Here is a 20352-nt window from a genome sequence, read left to right as displayed (position 1 = left end):
ACCAACCCCAACTAAACCATCCCAGCCAGGCTTTGTCAAGCCTCAGCTTAAAAACCTCTAAGGATGGCAATTCCACCACCTCCCTACGTAACCCATTCCAGTGCTTCACCACCCGCCTAGGGAAAAACTTTTTCCTAATGTCCAACCTAGACCTCCCCCACTGCAACTTGAGACCATTGCTCCTTGTTCTGTCATCTGCCACCACCGAGAACAGCCTAGCTCCATCTTCCCTGGAACCCCCTTTCAGGTAAAGGCCACTATCAAATCCCCCCCTCATTCTTCTCTACTGCAGACTAAATAAGCTCAGTTCCCTCAGCCTCTCCTCATAAGTCTTGTGCTCCAGCCCCCTAATCATTTTCATTGCCCTCCGCTGCACTCTCTCCAATTTGTCCACATCCTTCCTGTAGTGGGGGCCCAAAACTGGACACAATACTCCAAATGTGGCCTCACCAATGCGGAACAGAGGGGAATAATCACTTCCCTCCATCTGCTGGCAATGCAACCCATCAAAGTTTATCCCAGCACTGTCTACTAGAGGGGAGTCTTGCCCCTTACTCCAAACCAACAGATGCTGGCAGCTGTGGGCCATGGGGTGCTCTGGATCTGCTCCCCTGTCAGAAGGCTGAGCTGGGAATCTCTGTGTCTGGTGCTGCTCTGCCTGTCTCTGTCCTGCTGTGGTGCTGGGACTTCATGGGGCATCCCCCAAGGGCAGGAAGCGGGAACAACCCATCCACATGTGAAACTCCAGGCTAGGGGGAAGCGATCACTCCTGTCAGTTCAGGTGTGTCTGTAACAACTGCACAAACAGACACAATGACACAGAGCTGGGAGTCTGGCCCCATTGACTGCAGGAGAACTATGGCTAGCTTCACCAGCCACGGATCTAGGGTCAGGGATTTCAACACAGCTGCCCCAGCTCATACCAGCTGGGGATCTGACCCCGCTCTCTGCACATGGTGGTAACTCCAGTCCAGCACATGCATCCATGTGGTTACATTTGTCAAGTGCTTTGGGATCCTTCAGATGAAAATGGCTGTAGAGAAGGGGTTGGCCCGGCTTTGAGCAGGGGGTTGGACTAGATACCCCCTGAGGTCCTGCCAACCCTCATCTTCCAGGATTCTATGAAACCAGGGCAGTGCTAGCTCTGTCAGCTGTAAACCACCCTGCTGTGCCGGGCCATGTGCTGAGCCAGAATAACCCTGACCCTTCTCTCCACAGGCAAACCCTCCAGTACAGACCAGATGGGGCTTCAGTGAAATGAAACCAAACACGGATGATTCAGAAACCCTGGAGCTGGTTTGGTCAGCGCCTGCTAAGACCTGATTGACCCTGGGGATAAAAGCAGTGTCAAGGATTCCTCAGTTTGTTCAAATACAGTCAGCCACAGCCTGGCTGGTTGGGGTATTCGGGCAAAACTCACAATCAAATTACATTTGAAAGGGGGTTTCTCTGATCACCCCACGTAGCCAAACTGCACTTGAGCCGCAATCGAGGGAGCTGCTTTGAAGTTGTGCTTCAGAAGGGCTGGGCCAGCACTGCCAGACCCACTGTGAACAGGGCCTTAGTGACGGCAGGAAGGTGCTTCACGTGTGAACATGTCTCCGGTTCTGGAGTCCACGTCTCGTTCCCACACAGACAAGGTGCAGAGTGAGTCGTGTCCTGCTGAGAAGACAGAGCCAGTTCCACTTCTGGGTTCCCAGGAAACCCAACTGAAACAAATGGAAACAACTCATGTGACCATCGCTCCAGAGGGTGTGAAGAGCAGCAGAGCTGGTTGTGCAGGTAGAGCCGCCTCTTTTGGGTCTTCTCACACCTCTCCTGTCCAAGTAGAACTTGCATTGACTCAAGTGATGGCTTTTGTCTCCCTCTAGTGGCTGGACCATGTAGGAGACACTTAAGTCAGCTACTCCCTGCAATACACTACTGCTGTGTTTGTTTTTCAACCTTTTCCCATCTGTGTCCCCCTAAAATATATTGACCAGGGGTGCGGACCCCTTTGGAAATCCCAGACCCAGTTTGCAGACTCCCAGGACTCTGCAGGCCACAGGCTGAAAGTCGTTAGCTCAGACAGGAGCCGTCTATGTCTTTAGATCCCGAGATCCCTGCTGAAATCCCTACATCTTCACTCCACTTCCTCCTTCACTGCTAGACAGGCTGGTCACATTTCCATCAACATCTTCTGGGTGGAAAATGCTTTTTTGAACAGGACCATTTTTTCCTCACAACTTTTTTTTTTGTTCAAATTTTTCAGGGTTTCAAGGTGAAACAATGCAAACCTTCATTTCAGATGGAAACATTTTTGTTTTGGGGGCAATTTTGTGTTTGAAAATAGGAGAAAAATCAATTTCTTATTTATAATTTTGGGATCTCCTCTCCCCCATTCTCTTCCTTTATATAAACATTTTTGGACTGGAAACATTTTCATGGGGTAGGGGAAATCTCTGTTTAAAAAAAAAAACACACACACACACACACACAAAAAAAAAGAGCGGTGGGGGACTTTCCTCTTATTTGGTGTGATAAGGTTTGGCCAAGTGGCTATGGGAGAGTCACATATTTGTAGTCCGGGAAGTGGATGGGCCACTGCTAAAGGCCCCTCCCCCAGCTTAACGGGGGGAGTCACTGAGCCCAGGACACAACTGATTGGTGGAGACAACTAATGAAAAAACAGGATGGGGCGTGAGGGTTAAAGGGTAAAACAGAGGGAACCGGAAGGGGGTGGTGTGGGGGAGTGGTTCAATTTGAGGGTTTTTCCAAAAAATTGAAGTGACTTTCCATTTATTTGGAATGAAAAATTTGCATTTCATTCTCTCCGTTTCTTGCTGTATTTGCAAAATCTCCCCTGTTTTTAAAGCAGCTCCAGCTGATGCTGTTCATCGTCGCAGGGCCCAGCCCTCCTGCTGTAGCCCCATCGTGAGCATTAATGGCTTTTCCTATGGCAGGTTGGCGATCTTGGTTGAAAGCAGGGGCACGTCGCTGGGCAGTTCTGAGCGTGGTTCTCAATCTCCTCCTCCTCCTCCTCATCATCATCATCATCATCCCCATTGCCCTGTCAGGTGAGTCTGGAGCCCGCAGTGACCCCGTCTCTGTGTCTTCCATTCCGTGCTGGAAATGTCACAATCCCACCCGCCTTCTTCTCCCCTCCCCCCCCACAGCCCAGCCCTGCTGCAATAGTCACATCAGACTCTGCTGAGCCTGGGCTTTTCTCTGGGCTCTCCCCACCCCCAGTGCCCGGCTCCCACTGGCTATGGGCTGGTGCTGCCGTGTCACCTGAACACAGCTGGTTACCCAGGGCTGCGAGTCACCGTGTCACCCCCACTCTCCCAGCTGCCCAGTTAGTCTGTGTTTATTGCAAAGTCTAAAATGGCTAAAAGCAGCAAGCTGAATGTTGAGTCGTCCATCCCGAGAACGGGCAGCGCCTTGCACACCTGGCTGGTGGCTAAAACGCCACTCTACGAATAGCATAAGCGACCTCACCCCCTGGGCCTGCTTTAGAAAGTACAATTTTGTGCCCACAGCACCCGGCCCTGGTGTCCTTCCCCCCCAGACCAGCCCTGGCCATGCAGGTGCCGAAGTGCCAGTTGTGCAGGTGCAATCAAGTGTCTCAATGGCAGTGTCTGGCAGGAGGCAAAATTGGACACACAGCGAATGAGACGGGCTGGAAACGTGGCTCCAAATTCGAGTCCCCATGGGGAGCTGCCTAGAGAAAAGGGAAACCAGGTTAGGCACAAACTCCACCTCTACCCTGTTACTTTCTCATCCCCAGCAAAGCAATGTGAGCCGTGTCCAGCTACTCCTGCCTGCCCAGTGGCCGCCTGCCCAGACGGCTGGGTCGGGTACCTAGGGAAGTGTTACTATTTCTCCGAGGATGAAGCGAACTGGACCTCCAGCCAGAGCTACTGCTCTGCACTCGGGCCTCCCTGGCTGGGATCGACACCCAGCAGGAAATGGTGAGCTGCACAGGACGGGGGTGACAAAGGCGGTTTTATGCTGGGTTTGTCCTAGGGCTGACATGGCCCCAGCTGCTGCTTGAATTTAGGGCAACTTCCCACCATCACTTCTACAGCCCAGATCAGCTGAGCTCAGCGTGCACCAGCCACGCTCCATCCTCCCCGTGCCCTGGGGACTGAGTTGGAGCAGTGTCAGGCTAAAATGCCGACCCTCTGCTCCAGGGGAATTCCCAGCAGGAGAATCCAGATGCTTTCCAGCCCCTTTTATGTGACAGGAGTCGCTTTGCCAACCCAGGCCTTTAAAAATCAGCAGTCAGGAACCCCCAAACCATGGGATTGACTTTAAAAGAATAGCTTTGGGGGCTTTAAATTTGTTTTCTGGTATCAGAACTTTTGAGGGGTCACATGTTCAAGTTTTTCCCTCTTGCCATGAAGGTTAGAAACTTGTGAAAGAGGAGAGTCTCTTGTAATCACCTGACTCCAGGAGCTGGCGTGTTAAGAAAAGCACCAAACAGCAGGAGACTCTCAGTAAAAGTGTGGGATTAGGTAAAAATGCTGGAGTGATAAAGGGCTGGAATGAAGCTGAGAATCTGAGTCAGGCAGCTGCTAAATACTAGAACTGGTTAAAAATCAGCATTTCCAGCCTACAGGAAATTCAGGATAAAAACAAATGTCAAAATATCGGAATCAGGACAAGAAGCTGAAATAACTAAACTTTTAACTTTACGTTCAGTTCCAGAAACATGTGAAAATGTCTGGTTTTGACATTGGATCAAACCAATTGCTTTTGACACTCACAGATCAAAACAGTCTGGTTTGTCAACCCAAACCAAAACATTTTGTGTCAGCCTCGTTCAACATTCAACATCATCCGTGAGTCCTCATGGGAGTTGTTGTTTGGGTGCCTTGTGCCCCCATTCTCTTGTGTGTGCCGGGATCCCTGGCTGTACTACATCTCCCATGATGCACTGAGGTGGCTCAGCCAATAGGGAAATCATGGTGCATTATAGGAGATGTAGTCTGGGGGAACCTAGCACATAGAGGAGAATGGAGGTAGGAGTCACCCAAACTACAGCTCCCTTGAGGTTCCCTGGTAGCTCAGCTGGCTGCAGACAAATGTTGAACTGGCCCGAAACAAAATCACTGCTTAGTGGAAAAGTGAAAAATTTCAGCAAAATCGACACCTTTGGAAAAACTCATTTTTGCAGAAAACACATTTCCTGTGTCAGAAATATTTCGATGGGAAATCTCCCACCAGCTCTGCTAAAGACAACAGGCTAGTCTTAGCATGATGTCCACACCTGGACTGATTTCCCTGTAGTTCATGGAGCGGGTGGGTGTTGTCTGTGCGTCTGGGTTGTCATTTCTTGGTGTAGAATTCCCAGCCCTGACCACCTGCCGAGCACCCTGCGTAGCAGCTCAGAGAATCCAGTGCACACCTGCCATGGTGTGTAATGCACATTGATTTTTATTTTGGTAACACAGGATTTCATGATGCGCTATAAAGGCCCTTCCACCTATTGGATCGGCCTCCACAGGGAACCGGGCCAGCCCTGGAAATGGACCAACGGCACCGAATTCAACAACTGGTGAGTCCCTCTCAGTTCTGTTAACTCAGTGAATGATGCAGCTCCCATTTCAAACAGAAGAGTGGCCCTGGGGTTAAGGCCCTGGGCTGTGACTGGGGAAGTCTGGTTCTACCCCAGGCTTGCTCTGCGACTTTTGGGCCAATTCCTTAGAGCTGGATTTTTGCTGTTACTTGGAGCTGCTCTAATGGATTTATTATTATTTGTTGCAGGTTTAAGATACTGGGAGGAGAAAAATGTGCTTTTATGAACCAGGGCGATATTTCCAGTTCAAGATGCTCGAGGAAAGGACGTTGGATCTGCAGCAAACGAGCAGAGAAAACGGAAGGCAAAGCAAAGTGTTTGTAACCTGGCTGGGGCGGGTGTTGGGCTTTGCACGAGGCTCTCCAAAGCTGCCTCAGCGAAGTGGGGAACTTGATGGTGCTGACGAGGAGTGAGACAGGCCCGGCTGCAAGGAAGAGAGATGCTGGTGAAAGGAACAGCCGATATCTCCTCCCCTGGGAGTCTCTGGCACCGTGACTCTCCCAGGCTGCGGGCAGCCCCTGCGTTTCGGTTTCATAATATTTGGAGCCTGGTGCTTAAAATCCATCCACGGCCTCTGTACTTATTTCCCGCTGTGCCCTCGTCCATGTTCCTTTTCCTGCCCACATGCAACTACCCCCGGCCTGAATTCACCCTTGGTGATCACACAGCCCCCGACAATGGGCAGATGGGCCGTACGCTCTGCATACCACAGCACAGGCAGGTGCAGGAGCAGCGCGGTGGGACAGGCTGACAGATCAGAGAGAGAAAGCTTTTGTCTTGGATACTGGAAGGGGAGCAGCCGACCCTGCGGCATCCCTCCTGTCAGAGGCCACGAGCAGGAGCCGGACAAGGGCTGTGTGGCTGGACACGGTGATCTGCCAGGGGTGTCTGGAGGTGCCGTGAGCCCCTGCAGCCATGGACTGACGGTGGGAACCCCTGGAGCCTAGGGGAAGGACTTACAAACTCCTGCTCTAAGGCGAGACGGGCTGTTTTCCAGACCCTATAGTGAGGGATCTGGGAGCGTGAGGAGACTCCTTTATTTATATTTAGTGTTTTATATTTTTTGTTATTTATCACAAATAAAACCTTTTTATTTTGTAAACTTCAAGTCCTCATGTGAATGGCTCCTCTCAGCCCCTCAGGGAAACTGAGGCAGCAGCTGTATCCTGCCATGAGGGATGTGAGCGCCCCTCCCCACAAGGACTAATGTGCTGTGGATAGTGTGTGTGTGTGGCTCTTGTCTTCCTGTCATCCTCCTCGTCTTTCCCTCTGCATGCTGGGAAGGGGCTGTCCCAGAAGGAGAGGAAACACCAGCGGAGGGTGACGTCCTCTAAAGGAAACGCTCTCCACTCACACGGGAAAGGACTTTTCCCTGATCTCTGCCTATATCAGGCAGGACTCAGCACTGATGTCTGCTCCCTGGGAAAGACTGTGTCGGTCTCGATCCTACTGCAGTGTGTGAGAGATCAAAGAGCTGGGCTGTTCTGTCTGGCTGTGCACAATCCCTAGGAACCATTCGTGATCAGACACAGAGTGAATAGTTACATACACACACGCCCCAACCACCTCGCTACACCTAAAGCATCAGGCAAATAAAAAGATTATTTGTATGCCAGCCACTGATCAGAACCCTACTGGTCCGGACCCTGCCCAGACACACAGCGAGAGACAGTGCCTGCCCCCCCTGAGCTCAGGGCCCAGGTGTGCTGCATGGGGCACAGACACACAGCAAGACACAGACCCTGCACCTGACAACTCACAAGCTACCTCGCTGAAGGTGGGGTCATTATCTCCATTTTACAGAGGAGGAGCTGCACCTCCCCCCTCCCCCCCGCACCAAGAAATGAAGGGACTTGCCCCAGGTGTCTGTTGCTTATCCAGGAACAGAACATCAGTCTCAGCCTGGTGCTCTAACCACTAGTCCGCCCTTCCCCACACAGCAGCTCAGCAATCGTCAGCTCAGGATAATTCCACAGCCCAGCCGCCCAAATCTCACGCCGCTGCTGGGTCCCTCCACCTGAAGGGGCTGCAGCTGCAGCTGACTCTGAGTGATCCTGCTAATTCAGTAATGAGAGTGGGTGGGAGACGTGGATGCTAGTGGGTAGAGTGGGGGAGGCTGAGTTTTATCCCAGCTCTAGACAAAGGGGGGAGGGTCTAGTGGGTTAGAGCAGCGAGTCTGGGAGTCCCATATTGAGAGCTCAATTCCTAGCTCTGTAACTGACTATTCCAATTCCACTCTCTGTGCCTCAGTTTCCCCACCTGCGGAATAGGGATGATGAATCTGACTGAGCACTGGGAGGTGCTTTGAGATCCTCACAGGACGGATGCTATATTAAATGACAAAAGATCGTTCATGAGCATTTTACTGATGAAGGAAGGGCCCGTTTCCAGTATTAAAGGGCCCTCGATGCCCTGCTCAGAGCAGGACGGCGTCTCGCTGGCAAATCCACTGAAATACAGAGCTGCAGCTGTCCGAACGAATCTGATTCCCCTTCAGCGTCCCACAGCTGTTCTCTTCAGCCTGGCCTAGCCCCGGGAACCTGCAGTACAAAGCAGAGGGCCCCTGTCAGCGCGGGTGGGTCAATCACACTCAGTCGCTGGCGGCTCTTCCCTGCTCTAACAGGATCCGCGGCCGGCCTCTCCTCCAGCTCTGCCCTGGGGGGCTGCCCCCTCTCCACAGCTGTCAGGGGCCTGGCCAGGGTCTGTAACGGCCTCTGCCTGCCCAGATCCCAGGGATCTGCTCCATCCTCATTCTCCCTGCTGCGCTAGACCCTGCCCATCCCCCTCTCCTGCTCCAGGTCCCCTCCCCACCGGGCTGTGCAGACGCTGCCCCCTCCGGGTTCCCTCCTGTCTCCCTGGCTTCCCTGTTCTCCCCTCCGCCCCTGCCCCACGCGCCGGGGGATCCCCAGGGCTCTGGCCTGGCCCCTTTACTCTAGTCTGGCCCCAGGGCTCTAGCCACCATCTCTGCGCTGGGGGACACACAAATCTCTCTCTGCCCTATGGCTCTGTCTGCTCCCGCCCAGCCCCCCTCTCAGCCGGGCTCCCCATCACCCCTCCTGGGTCCCAACATCGTCTGACACTGAGCCCGGCTCCCGCTGGGATCCCAACCTTCCCCCAAACCTCCCCCGGCCCCTTCCGCCCGCAGAGGGGAGAAAAAGTGTTTGACTCAAGGAATCACTCACCGGGTGAGATTCAGCCGGAAGCCATCCAGCCAGACCCAGGCCTTCTGCGGGGAGGGGACGGACAGTCCGACCCAGAACTCACTTGTGCCTTGGGTCAGGTACTTCAGGAACTCCTGCAGTGAGCATGCGACAGGCAGCTGGTGAGTGTAACGCTCTGGTCTTGCACATCCAAGTCTGCTTCTACGTCAGCCCCACAACTACAGGCTATCGTGTCCGTCTGGCAATCCCCATGCACAGCTGTCTGTCCATCCCTCCCTTCACATACCTCGCTCGCTCACACCCAGCCCCTGCGTCCAGCTGAGCTGTGTTTGGCACACACACAATGGGGAGGCTAACGATGGCTTAAAGCTGCCTTTGTCTCCCATCCATGGATCCCGGGGCTAGTGATGTAGGCTGGGTGTGTCGAAGCAGCCTAAGGGGTTTGGACACCCTGCTAACAATTAATGGGAAGGGAGTGTCTAAACACCCTAGGCAGAGGTGAAAAATCCAAGCCCTAAAATGTATCTGAATGAGCCCCTTGGCCTCTGTACCCTGGGCCCATCCCTGCAGGGGCAGCTCCAGCGGGATGTTATCGCCCCTTTACCAGCTCCTCCCGGTCCCGGATCACCAGCAGTTGAGAGCCCCTCGCTGAGCAGTCGGCGCAGCTCTCGCTCCATGTTTTACTGTCTCTGGAGACCCAGTAGCACTTGTCCCCGCGCAGCCGCCAGTCCGTGGGGCAGAGTTTGCACCCGGAGCCCCCTGGAGAGAGAGAAGCGTCACTAATGCTCTGAGCGCCCCGGGCCTCAGTCCCGGCCACCCCCTTCCTGCGGCTGGGGCAGGGGATGGGGGTAAAATGGGTTTAAGTCCCCTTTGTGCTGCCTGAAATCTGGGGCTGTGCAGGCCCCTGCCTGGCTCCTGGTGTCAGTTAGAGCAGCCTCGGGGCTGCTCTGCCTTATCCATTGCTCCCTTGTGATCCCTGGGAAGCAGAGAATACCCATAGTGCACTGCGCTCTAGCCACACCCCCTACATTGGGGGTTGGGAACAGGGTGGGTGCAGGGCCCTTACCCTAGCTCCACGTCTGCCAGAGAGGCCCCTCCAGTGGTGGGCGGGGTAGATGGGTGCAGCCAGCAGGGGGCGGCGTGTCCCTGCTCTGCACCAGCCCCACAGCCTGGGATGGCAGCTGGGTTTCCATGGGCAGCGCCCGGGGCGGAGGGCAGCTCAGAGACACACGAGCCGGGGTTACCTGCTGGGCCGGGCTGGGCCGGGTGGCACAGATTTTGGGTCAGCTGGGATCGGAAATGTTCCAGCCGGGCGATGCAATTTGCTGTGCAGGTGTCTCCGCTCCCAGGGGGTGTCGATGTGTCTTCGCTCCCAGCTCCGTGGCTATCGGGGGCTGCCGGGGTCTGTCCCTTCTCGGACACAAGCTGGAAAACTGCAAAGCAGCGTCAGTTTGAGTGAGAGCGACCGGTCGATGTTACGGGGTTTGCTGGGTAAAAGCACCAGCAGAGAATCATGCAGAGACACCGGGCCTGGCCCGAAGCCCGTTCAGCCTCCTCTCCTCTGACTGCAATGGGCTTGGGGGCAGCTCCACAGGGGCACGTTCTAAAAAAGCGTCTAGGATTGAAAATCACTGGGAATCCCTTGGGTCCCTTTGCAAACCCAGCCGGTGTTTGCCTCTATCTAAGTTATCCAGCCCCTGTCACTGGACTATAAGAGTGAGGCAGGGCAGGGCTGTTATCTCCATTGCACAGGTGGGGAAACTGAGGCACAGCGTGCCTCGAGGTGGCGAGGACCAGCCCGGGTTCCCAGCTGAGGATGGCACACCTGATCTGGCCTTTTGCGCTGCAGATTCAAGACAGTGGAGCCCTTCTTGTCCTGCCTTGTGCGCCCCAGGGAGAGGAGGGGCCGGGAGCCGCGTGGGCTGGGGTGTGAGATCGCACAGGAAGCTGAGATGCTGGGCTGCAGCCGGGTGGACATGACGTGGTCAGAGCGTCCGGTGTGCGGGGCTCTCTGCTGCTCTAGAAGTTGGTTCAGTCACGGAAGCGCTTCCAGCCAGTGATGGGCGCCCTTCCCCATCCAGTGCAGCCACCCTGATACCAAGGTGAGGGGCACAGCCTGTGTGTCGGAGAGCTTCTCTGGCCCCTGTCGCTTGCTGTCTGCGCCCCTCACCCACATTCCCTGTGATGCAGGGGAGGATCATGGGGACAGATTATTAAAGGTGCCGAAAGAAGATGCAGACAGGCTCCGAGTGGGGTTTTCAGAAGCACCTAGGCCCAGTTATTTAGGAGTCTAACTCCCATGGGCCCTAGGTGCTTAATTCACCTTGTCCTCAATAGGTGTTAGGCACCTGGGCTCCATAAAACATCCCACTAGGCCCCTCTGTATGCCCCTAAACCCCTGTGGCATTCTAGCCTTAAATCAGCCTGGGTCATACGGGAAATCTGTGGCAGAACCAAGAACTGGTCCCAGAGCTCCTGGGTCCCCGATTAGCACCCAAACCACCAGGCCAGCCTTCGCCTGGGATGCCTGTGAGCTCCTGCTGCGAAAGCCGGCTCCGCCTGAAATGTCAGCGTGTCGATGGGAACAAGAGAGCAGGGAAACAATTCACAGCCACATTTTGCTGCTGTCTTTCTCCATGTATCGCCCAGCCGCATTTCCCAATTATTGTGAGTCGAGGATCTTTGTTCTGAAATGCCCAGTGCTGCGGAAAAGCTAGGGGAGAAAGAAGGATCATTTCTGCTTGCACCCAGATTTTCAAGCAGGTGGAAATGTTTCAAATTCTGAAATGTCAACAGCCCCTTTGAAACGCCCGGCTAGTGGTGTTGGCCAGTCACCTTGGAGCTGATCCAGTGCAGGTAACAGAAAGGCAGCATTATTTAATGGGTAGGGCTGAGAGCCAGGAAATGTGGGATCATATCCCAGCTCTGCCACTGATCTGCTGTATAACCTTGGGTAAATCACATCTTCTCTGTTGCTTTCTCTGTCTTGTCTATTAAGACTGAGCTCTTTGGAGGCAGGGACTGTCTTTCACTTTGTCTGTTCAGCGCTCGGCGCAATGGGGCCCTGATCTCAGCTGGGCAGGGTCTGTCTTTCGCTGTGTGTCTCTGCTGCCGCCCGCACAACGGGGCCTGATCTCAGTTAGACCTGATTCATTGACTTTTTCCACTAGGAACGCATCAGTTCGGCAAAACCTTCATTTTTCTTTGCGAATGTTTCATGCCATTTTTAAAATCAGCTCCGGTATTAGAGTTGGTTGAAAAAATGTTGATGAAACACTCACATCATTCTCTGCACTGCCTCCCATTTTTAATTTCATTTTTAATTTTGAATCTTCAAAACGTAGGGTTTGGGGTTTTTAAGTTGGGATGGAGGGTGACAAGAGGTTTTTTTTATATCCATAAAATTTTCCCTACTTTTTATCCAGTTCTAGTGTAAGTCTGGATTTGTCTAGCCTCACACTGACACTCACACACCCTGTCTGTCTCCTCACACACTCATCCATATAGTTATCCACACACACACACACACACTCACTCACACAGACACACACACACTGTCTTTCTCTCTCATTATATTTCAGTCAGGCTGTCAACAGCGTCAGGCTGTTTTTCTACAACGGAATTTACCCAGCAGTGGAAGACCAGGGAGGCCATGCTACACACTTATGCAAACGCACAAATGAACACCCAGCTTTTGGCACTTACCCCATATCCCCAGCGCTATGACAGTTACCACCAAAACACAGATCACAACACACACCGCGCACAGAGCCCGCCGGTGCCTCTGGGGGTTCAGAGGAGGACCTGGAAGAGTCGGTGTTCGGTAAAACACAATCAGAATCGAGCTCAGGACTTATTTCCCCCCATAAATTTGTCAATGAAAATTTTGCTCCTTTTGTCTTTCACTGGGAACTTGTGTGAAAACAGTTTGATTTTCCTCAGATGTTCCACTTTTTGGTGCTTTGTTCCCGACGAAAACACCCTTTGGTGGTTCTGTTGTGGTGTGGCCCATTTCTATTTATAATTTCCCTTTTCCATTTCCAAAGTTGGCTGGGGGAGCAGTTTCTTTGCCAGTTTTGACTGGGCAGCTCAGTGACATGAGGGACTTTTCAACACTGAACCCCCCCCTTTCTTTCCCAGTATTTTTCGCCCTCGGCGGAGAAAAATGTCAGGCTGGGAAAAGGCAGTTTTTAAAAATGAGAAAAAAAAAATAACCAAAACATTTCCTCAGAAAATTTCCAAACCGAATCCAAGGCACGACCCACAGTTCAACAAGCAAAGACGTGCAGCAGCGTTCGCTCATGGGGCAGGAAGAATAATCCCCAGCACTTCTGGTACCGCTGCATGAAATTCTACAGCCCGGGTGGTATCGATCGGGAGAACGCCTGCGTTCTGCCCCTGGCTCTGGGCGGGCAGTGGGGCCTAGTGGTTGGGGAGGGAGCCAGGACTCCTGGGTTATGCCTCCAATTTTCGGAGGGGCGTGGGGTCTAATGGGTTAGAGTAGGGGGCAGCTGGAAACCAGGACTCCTGGGTTCTATCCCTGGCCCTGGGAGGCGAGTGGAGTCTAGTGGGTTAGAGCAGCAGGACCATGGGGCAGGATCCCTGGCTCTGGGAGAGGGGTGGGCTGTCCTGGGTTAGAACTGGGCGTTAGGGCTTCTCTCTCCCTTCCTGTAGGTGAGACATGGGGTCTGTTGGTTAGATCTGGGGCTCAGGACTTGGGGGTTCCCCTCTCAACACTGTGAGGACAGTGGGATTTGGGGGGCGATGGGCGGGGGAAAGGCAAGGTTTCTAGGAAACAGGCTTCCTGGATTCTTTTCCTACCTGCGGCACTGATTTGCTGCATGGCCATGGGCAAGTCACTCTCCCCACCTTGGAGACCCTGGGATGCAAAGCTCCCATCAGGCACGTGCGTAGGTCCTGAAGGATCAGGCCCCGTATGCTGCCCGCACGGCTAACCCAGCTCTTGTCCGAACCAGACTCTCCCCCGCCCCTGCCAGGCCGTGTCCCTTCCCCACCCCAGCCCTCACCCTGCTGCTGGGACGTGCAGGCGGGGAGCAGGATTTGAAATCAGTACCTTGGATCCTGGCCGGGGCAGGGACAGCCGAGCCACCCTCCTTGGGCCGCAGATTCAGCATCATGTAGCCCTCCTCGTCCTCCATGGTCCGAGAATGCAGCAGGAGCCGCTCAGGGCCACACTAGGTGTGGAGAGGTGAGACCTCACAGGAAGCTGAGACGCTGGCCTGCAGCCGTGTGGGCAGAGCCTCCAGCCTCAGGGACTCTTTGCTGCTGCTGCAGAGTTGCCTCGAGTCACGGCAGGGCTCTTCCCGCCCATGGTGGGCACGCCCTGATGCCAGGGTGAGGGGCACAGCCCGTCTGTCTAGGCGCTTTAGCCAGCCCCTCTCAATGTAGCATCTGCCTGCCGGTGTGGAAACGGTGCTATTTGGGTGAAAGAGCTGCGTGCCTCAGTTTCCCCCGCCACTGGCTGTGAAAGGTTCACTGTCCTCCTGGGGCAGGCACCAGAGGCAGTGGGCCTGTCTGGGTCCGTGGCAATGCGCTGTCCGGAACTGACCCCGTATGGACAGACAGCGCCGGAGAGCCAGGGGAGGAAGCGTCGATGATGAAGCCCAAAACATCAGCACAGACAGAGGCCAAGACCCCTGAGGCGTCGGGTCCCGGAGATACGAACTGGACCGGCCAGCGCAGGGAGAGCTGAAGCCCAGGCAGCTTCGGGGCAGGTGACTCTGCCAGCACGGACACTGAGCTTGGCTTTCCCAGACTAACCTAAGGGCTCTTGGACGTTGTGTCTCAGCTGGCTCGGTTTGGGAAGGCGGCTGCGTCGCTGCCCTAAAAGGGCAAAGTCTCTCCCAGGCGTCTGAACTCATTGGGGCCTGCTGGGGAGCCCTGATGCAACCTAAGGGGTTCTGGAGCCACATGGGGAAACTGAGGCACGGAGCCATTCGGAGACATGACCAAGCTCACACAAGAAGCCAGTAGCAGAGCCAGGAAGTGCAGCCTGGCCTCAAGGCCCAGTCCAGAGGCGTAACCACACGGCCAGCCTCTTTTTTCCCAACCATCACTTTAGATCTCATTCTCCTGTCATTTCCGCCAGCAGATCAAACGCCCCTTTTCACAGGCAGTGTACAGCTCCGAAGGACATCGCTCCGGGCTGTGTTTTAGCCCCCACTCAGTATAAATGTCCCTTTCCCCTCGGTCAGATCCCACCCTCCGTGCACAGACCGGGAGTCGAATGGATTTTTCACACGCCTTTTATTGATTCACACACTCTGTGGTAACAACAATGCCGGGGAGTGAACGTAGCTGGGCCCGAATCCAGGACCTATCGCTCTAAACCACTCAAAGCCCTAGCGTTCGAGCTAGTCAGCCCGCTCTGTTAGCACTTCCGCCCAGAGGCTTTCAAGAGGAAGCGCAGCACGTTCACACAGCTCGCACTGTCCAGCCAGCCGCCGGCTTTGCAAGAGAAGCACCAGGCTGAACCTTTCCTGCTCCAGCTGCAAAACTCTGAAAATGTGCGGCCCCTCAACCATCGTTCAGCCCCAAACGCGGCCAACTGACCGATTTTGGAGGGGCGCGGAGGGAGTTTAGGTGAGAAGTTTTCACTATTCCGGATTCCCAGTGAAAACGCACATTTTTCCAAGGAAACCGACACTTTCTGCATAGGGCTGGGAGAACGGATCCCTCGAGACTGGTTTTTGATGGAAAATCGGCTTTTCCATTTTACCAAATTTCCCTTAAATGTATTGGGCTTCGCTTGGAAAAATGTGAATTTTCCCTTAAAAAAAACCCCAAAGGCCCAACAACCAAAATACTTTGAGTGTGAAGGGCCCTGTGGAAGTTACACCTCGGTAGCATCGTGTCTCCATGCTTCGCTGGGGGCTGGCACCAATTTTTAATAGTAGGGACACAGCCTGTCCCTTTAAGGATCAGAAGCCTGGGCCAACCAAATGCAGGGATCATTAACCAAATGCAGCTGAGACAGGGACCGGGGTCCCCTTAAAGAGCTGGGTGTCAGTAAGGAGGGGGGACAGGAAGCAGGGGGAGGAGAGAGATCAGAGAGTGGGAATCTGCTGGGAAAAAGAGTGTCCAGGAAGGAGCCCTGGGAGACAGGGCTTAGATAGGAGCAGGGCAGGTTCTGCAGAGCCCAGGGTGCAGGAGGGATGCCCTACAAGGAGGGGGCTGAATTTGTGTGTGTCGCATTTGTTAAGGATCTGGGAAAGGTGAGCCCGGAAGAGGAGTTTTCATGGTGACAGGGGAGCTCTGCCTAGGATTTCTCAGTTGTTGGACACAGTCCGGTTTGGACCCTGAGGATTTTATCTTTGGACCAAGAAGATTTGTGTGTCTTGGTCAATGAATCTGGAGCAGGACGTGACTGAAATGGGTTCAAAACCCCGAAGAGGGGGGAAACTGAGGCAGCATGCTGCAACGCCAGGCCTTGTCGGGAGGGGGCATTCTTGGTGGTGAGTTTTATGAGAGGGTGGTTAACCATGGGAACAAACTGCTGGGAGAGGCGGGGGAGGCTCCTTTTCTTGGCATCTTCAGATCCATCCTGGAGGCCTGTCTGGGTTAGTCAAACACAAGTTCTTCAGCTCCAGACAGGGGTAGCTGGGTGAAATTGAATGGTCTGTATTATACAGGAGGCAACCCTGGATGATTTAATTGGCCCTTCTGCCCTTAAACCTCTATGGATACCACTGGCACGGCCCTCTGCTGAGAGGCTGAGCCCGTCGCTCTGAGAGCTGCCCCGAGCGTAACTGCCCCAGCAACGCTGCCTGAGTCTGCCGAGAGCCTGAGACAACGGTGCTGAGACGGGGCAGGCGTCCCATGGTAGCACCAGCACTGTCAGCAGTGCCAGGACTCCTGGGTTCTCTCCTAGCTCTAGGCACAGAGTGGGGTCACATGGGTCAGAGCAGCCAGGCTGAGGGTCCGGTGTCGAGACGTCAGTTCCTAGCTCTGCCGCTGACTCTCCGGGCAGCCCTACCTAGGTCAAGTCCCCGCTCTGTGCCTCAGTTTCCCCACTTGCGGAATGGGGATGATGAATCTGACAGCGCTGAGCGGTGCTTTGAGATCCTCACAGGACGGGCGCTATTTTAAAGGGCAAAAGATCATTCATGAGCATTTTACTGATGAAGGAAGGGCCCGTTTCCAGTATTAAAGGGCCATCGATGCCCTGCTCAGAGCGGGATGGCGTCTCGCTGGCAAATCCACTGCAATGCAGAGCTGCAGCTGTCCGAACGAATCTGATTCCACTTCACCGTCCCACAGCTGTTCTCTTCAGCCTGGCCCAGCCCCGGGAACCTGCAGGACAAAGCAGAGGGCCCCTGTCAGCGCGGGTGGGTCGATCACACTCAGTCGCTGGCGGCTCTTCTCTGCTCTAACAGGATCCGCGGCCGGCCTCTCCTCCAGCTCTGCCCTGGGGGGCTGCTCCCTCTCCACTGCTGTCAGGGGCCTGGCCGGGGTCTCTAAGGGCCTCTCCCTGCCCAGATCCCAGGGATCTGCTCCATCCTCATCCTCCTGCTGCGCTAGATGCTGCCCAACCCCCTCTCCTGCTCCGCGTCTTCCACTGGGCTGTGCAGACGCTGCCCCCTCCCGGTCCCCTCCTGCCTCCCTGGATGCTCTGTTCTCCCCTCCTCCACTGCCCCATGCACCAGAGGATCCCCAGGGCTCTGGCCTGGCCCCTTTGCTCCAGCCTGGCCCCAGGTCTCCAGCCACCACCTCTGCACTGAGGGATGCACAAATCTCTTCCTGCCCCACGGCCCTGTCTGCTCCCGCCCAGCCCCCCTCTTAGCTGGGCCCCCCTGGGTCCCTCCTGGGTCCCAGCATCGTCTGACACTGAGCCCGGCTCCCACTGGGATCCCGACCTTCCCCCAAACCTCCCCCGGCCCCTTCCGCCCGCAGAGGGGAGGGAAAGTGTTAGACTCAAGGAATCACTCACTGGGTGAGATTCAGCTGGGAGCCGTCCAGCCAGGCCCAGGCCTTCTCCGGGGAGGGGACGGACAGTCCGACCCAGAACTGCTTTGACCCTTGGGTCAGGTCCTTCAGCAACTCCTGCAGTGAGCGTGCGACAGGCAGCTGGTGAGTGTAACTCTCTGGTCTTGCACACCCAAGTCTGCATCTATGTCAGCTCCACAACTATAGGCTGTCGTGTCCATCTGGCAATCCCCATGCACAGCTGTCTGTCCATCCCTCCCTTCACATACCTCGCTCTCTCACACCCAGCCCCTCCATGCCAGCTGAGCTGCGTTTGGCACACACTGAGTGGGGAGGCTCACAATGGCTTAAAGCCGCCTTTGTCCTCCCTCCTCCCCCCTTCCGCCCCCGGATCCTTGGGCTAGTGATTTAGGCTGTGCTTGTCAAAGATGCCTAATGGGTTCGGACACCCTGTTATTAACAGTTAATGGGAATGGAGTGTCCAAACACCCTAGGCAGCCAGGAAAATCTAAGCCTGAAAATGTATCTGAATGAGCCCCTTGGCCTCTGTTCCCAGGGCCCATCCCTGCAGGGGCAGCTCCAGCGGGATGTTATCGCCCCTTTACCAGCTCCTCCCGGTCCCGGATCACCAGCAGCTGAGAGCCCCTCGCTGAGCAGTCGGCGCGGCTCTCGCTCCATGTGTTACTGTCTCTGGAGACCCAGTAGCACTTGTCCCCGAGCAGCCGCCAGTCCGAGGGGCAGAGTTTGCACCCGGAGCCCACTGGAGAGAGAGAAGCGTCACTAATGCTCTGAGCGCCCTGGTCCTCAGTCCCAGCCACCCCCTTCCTGCGGCTGGGGCAGGGGATGGGGGTAAAATGGGTTTAAATCCCCTTTGTGCTGCCTGAAATCTGGGGCTGTGCAGGCCCCTGCCTGGCTCCTGCTGTCAGCTAGAGCAGCCTCGGGGCTGCTCTGCCTTATCCATTGCTGCCTTGTGGGCCCTGGGAAGCAGAGAATACCCATAGTGCACTGCGCTCTAGCCACACCCCCAAGCTGCCCCCTACACAGGGGGCTGGGAGCAGGGCGGGTGCAGGGCCCTTATCCCAGCTTCACATCATCTAGGGAGGTCCGTGCAGGGGGGAGTCTCATGGGGTGTCTTCGTCCATTGCAAAGCCAATTTACACGTCAGAGCGGCATAGAAGGGGCTAGGACAACGGAAGACGTGTTAGTGGAAATCTAGCCGGGTATGGGGGGGAAGGGAGGGGAGGCAGGGGCTGGGGAGCCCAGCAGAGGAAGTGGGACCCCAGGGCTGTCAGGGGATGGGGAGGGACGGTGAGTCCATGGCACAGTCTCTCCGCTGGGACCCGATGCCGCTCTGCAAACGTGGCCATCCCGGTGCTGGATTATTTCAAAACCCGCCCGTGGGGTCCCCACTTGTATGTACCTGGCACGACCACTAGATGTCGCTGCCCCACACGGTCTGGGTCCAGCCCCACGCCCAGCCCCAGCCCAGGCGGCTGCAGTGACAGACGGGCACCGAGTGGGGTTGGGGGGGGGGGTAGGTGGGTGCAGCCAGCAGGGGGCGGCGTGTCCCTGCCCTGTGTAAGGGGTCTATTAGCCCCTCACTGAAACTTAGCGGGTCTTTTGGGTTGGCATCTCCGGAGGAAGCAGGACCCTGGGACAGACACAGCCCCCAGGGCCAGTGGGGAGAGGCCAGCTCAGGTCAGCCTGATTGACAGGGCGGGCAGGCCAATGAGGGAGCCAGGAGGGTGCTGGAAGCCCAGCTCTGGGTGTGAGCTGGAGCTGCATGGCTGGGGCAGAACTGAGGGGGGCTAAGGACAAAGCAGCAGCAGCTGGAAGAGGAGCACAGAAAAGCTGAATGGAGCCGAGCTGACCCGACCCACAGCAGCAGAACAGGGGGCATCCCAGAGCCAAGCACAGCTGCATGGAGCAGAGGGAGCTGGGGCAGGAGCCGTTTGGAGCCGGGTGTGGTGAGCAGCTGGGCAGAGCGAAGGGGACTCTGGGAGTGTGCGGCTCCTGGCAGAGCAGGGGCTGACTCTGCATCCCTGCAGCGCAGCCAGGGCCTGGACAGTGGGTCTGCGACGTGTGACAGACTGTGAGCCCCACAGACCCTGTGTGTGGTGCCCCGGGCCAGGGGCAGTGCTGGGGGTTTGCCTTTCACCCTTCTCCTCTTATTGTATACTTGATTTGGTTGCTGTGTGTGTAACACATTGTGTTGCTTTGCAGTGTGTGCACTGATCAGTGGGTCAGGGAAACACCCAGCGCGGAGTTAGACCCGGAGTGGGGACACCCAACCCCTGCCCTAAGGGACCACGGCAAGATTGGGGGTTGAACCCCAGGAATCCTGGGCCCAGCCTTGTCGGGGTTACAGGCATCCCACCACACAGGGGAGCGGGAGGGGAGCCCTCGAGGTCAGGTGGGGCCTCTGGGTAAAGAGAGTGGGAGCAGGGACTCAGATCCTTTTGCTAGCCAACTCTACCGGGGCAGTGTCCAAGCAAGGGAAGTTCCCCACATTCCCCCGCTTACATCTGCACCAGCCCCCTGGCCTGGGACGGCAGCTGGGTTTCCACGGGCAGCACCCGGGGCGGAGGGCAGCTCAGAGACACACGAGCCAGGGTTACCTGCTGGGCCGGGCCGGGCCGGGTGGCACAGACTTTGGGTCAGCTGGGATCGGATGCGTTGCAGCCG

The 20352-nt window shown here is 55.7% G+C and overlaps 2 protein-coding genes and 1 pseudogene across 2 annotated transcripts; 1 reads left to right on the top strand and 2 right to left on the bottom strand.

Moving 5' to 3' along the window:
- The first annotated feature begins 1595 nt into the window (after positions 1-1595).
- Positions 1596-5884, top strand: LOC137141158 (C-type lectin domain family 2 member D-like; annotated as a pseudogene).
- A 2092-nt stretch (positions 5885-7976) lies between these two features.
- Positions 7977-13880, bottom strand: LOC137141160 (killer cell lectin-like receptor subfamily B member 1B allele C). Its single transcript, XM_067529989.1, has 6 exons — positions 13796-13880; positions 12427-12525; positions 9966-10154; positions 9326-9480; positions 8743-8855; positions 7977-8100 (listed from the first exon to the last, which is right to left on the bottom strand). Exons 1-6 carry the CDS (start codon positions 13878-13880, stop codon positions 7977-7979), a joined length of 765 nt encoding a protein of 254 aa, XP_067386090.1.
- A 3030-nt stretch (positions 13881-16910) lies between these two features.
- Positions 16911-20346, bottom strand: LOC137141159 (killer cell lectin-like receptor subfamily B member 1B allele C; the record flags this gene model as incomplete). The annotated part of the gene is made up of 4 exons (XM_067529988.1): positions 16911-17034; positions 17672-17784; positions 18273-18427; positions 20286-20346. Coding segments are annotated over 4 exons (453 nt in total), but the record flags the coding sequence as incomplete, so codon positions are not given.
- Positions 20347-20352: the final 6 nt, after the last annotated feature.

This window comes from Emydura macquarii, unplaced genomic scaffold (genome assembly GCF_026122565.2).
Source record: "Emydura macquarii macquarii isolate MOO-44397 ecotype Brisbane River unplaced genomic scaffold, CSIRO-AGI_Emac_v2 contig_3008, whole genome shotgun sequence".
In the NCBI taxonomy this organism is placed as follows: domain Eukaryota; kingdom Metazoa; phylum Chordata; order Testudines; family Chelidae; genus Emydura; species Emydura macquarii.
This window is presented reverse-complemented; position numbering and strand designations above follow the sequence as displayed.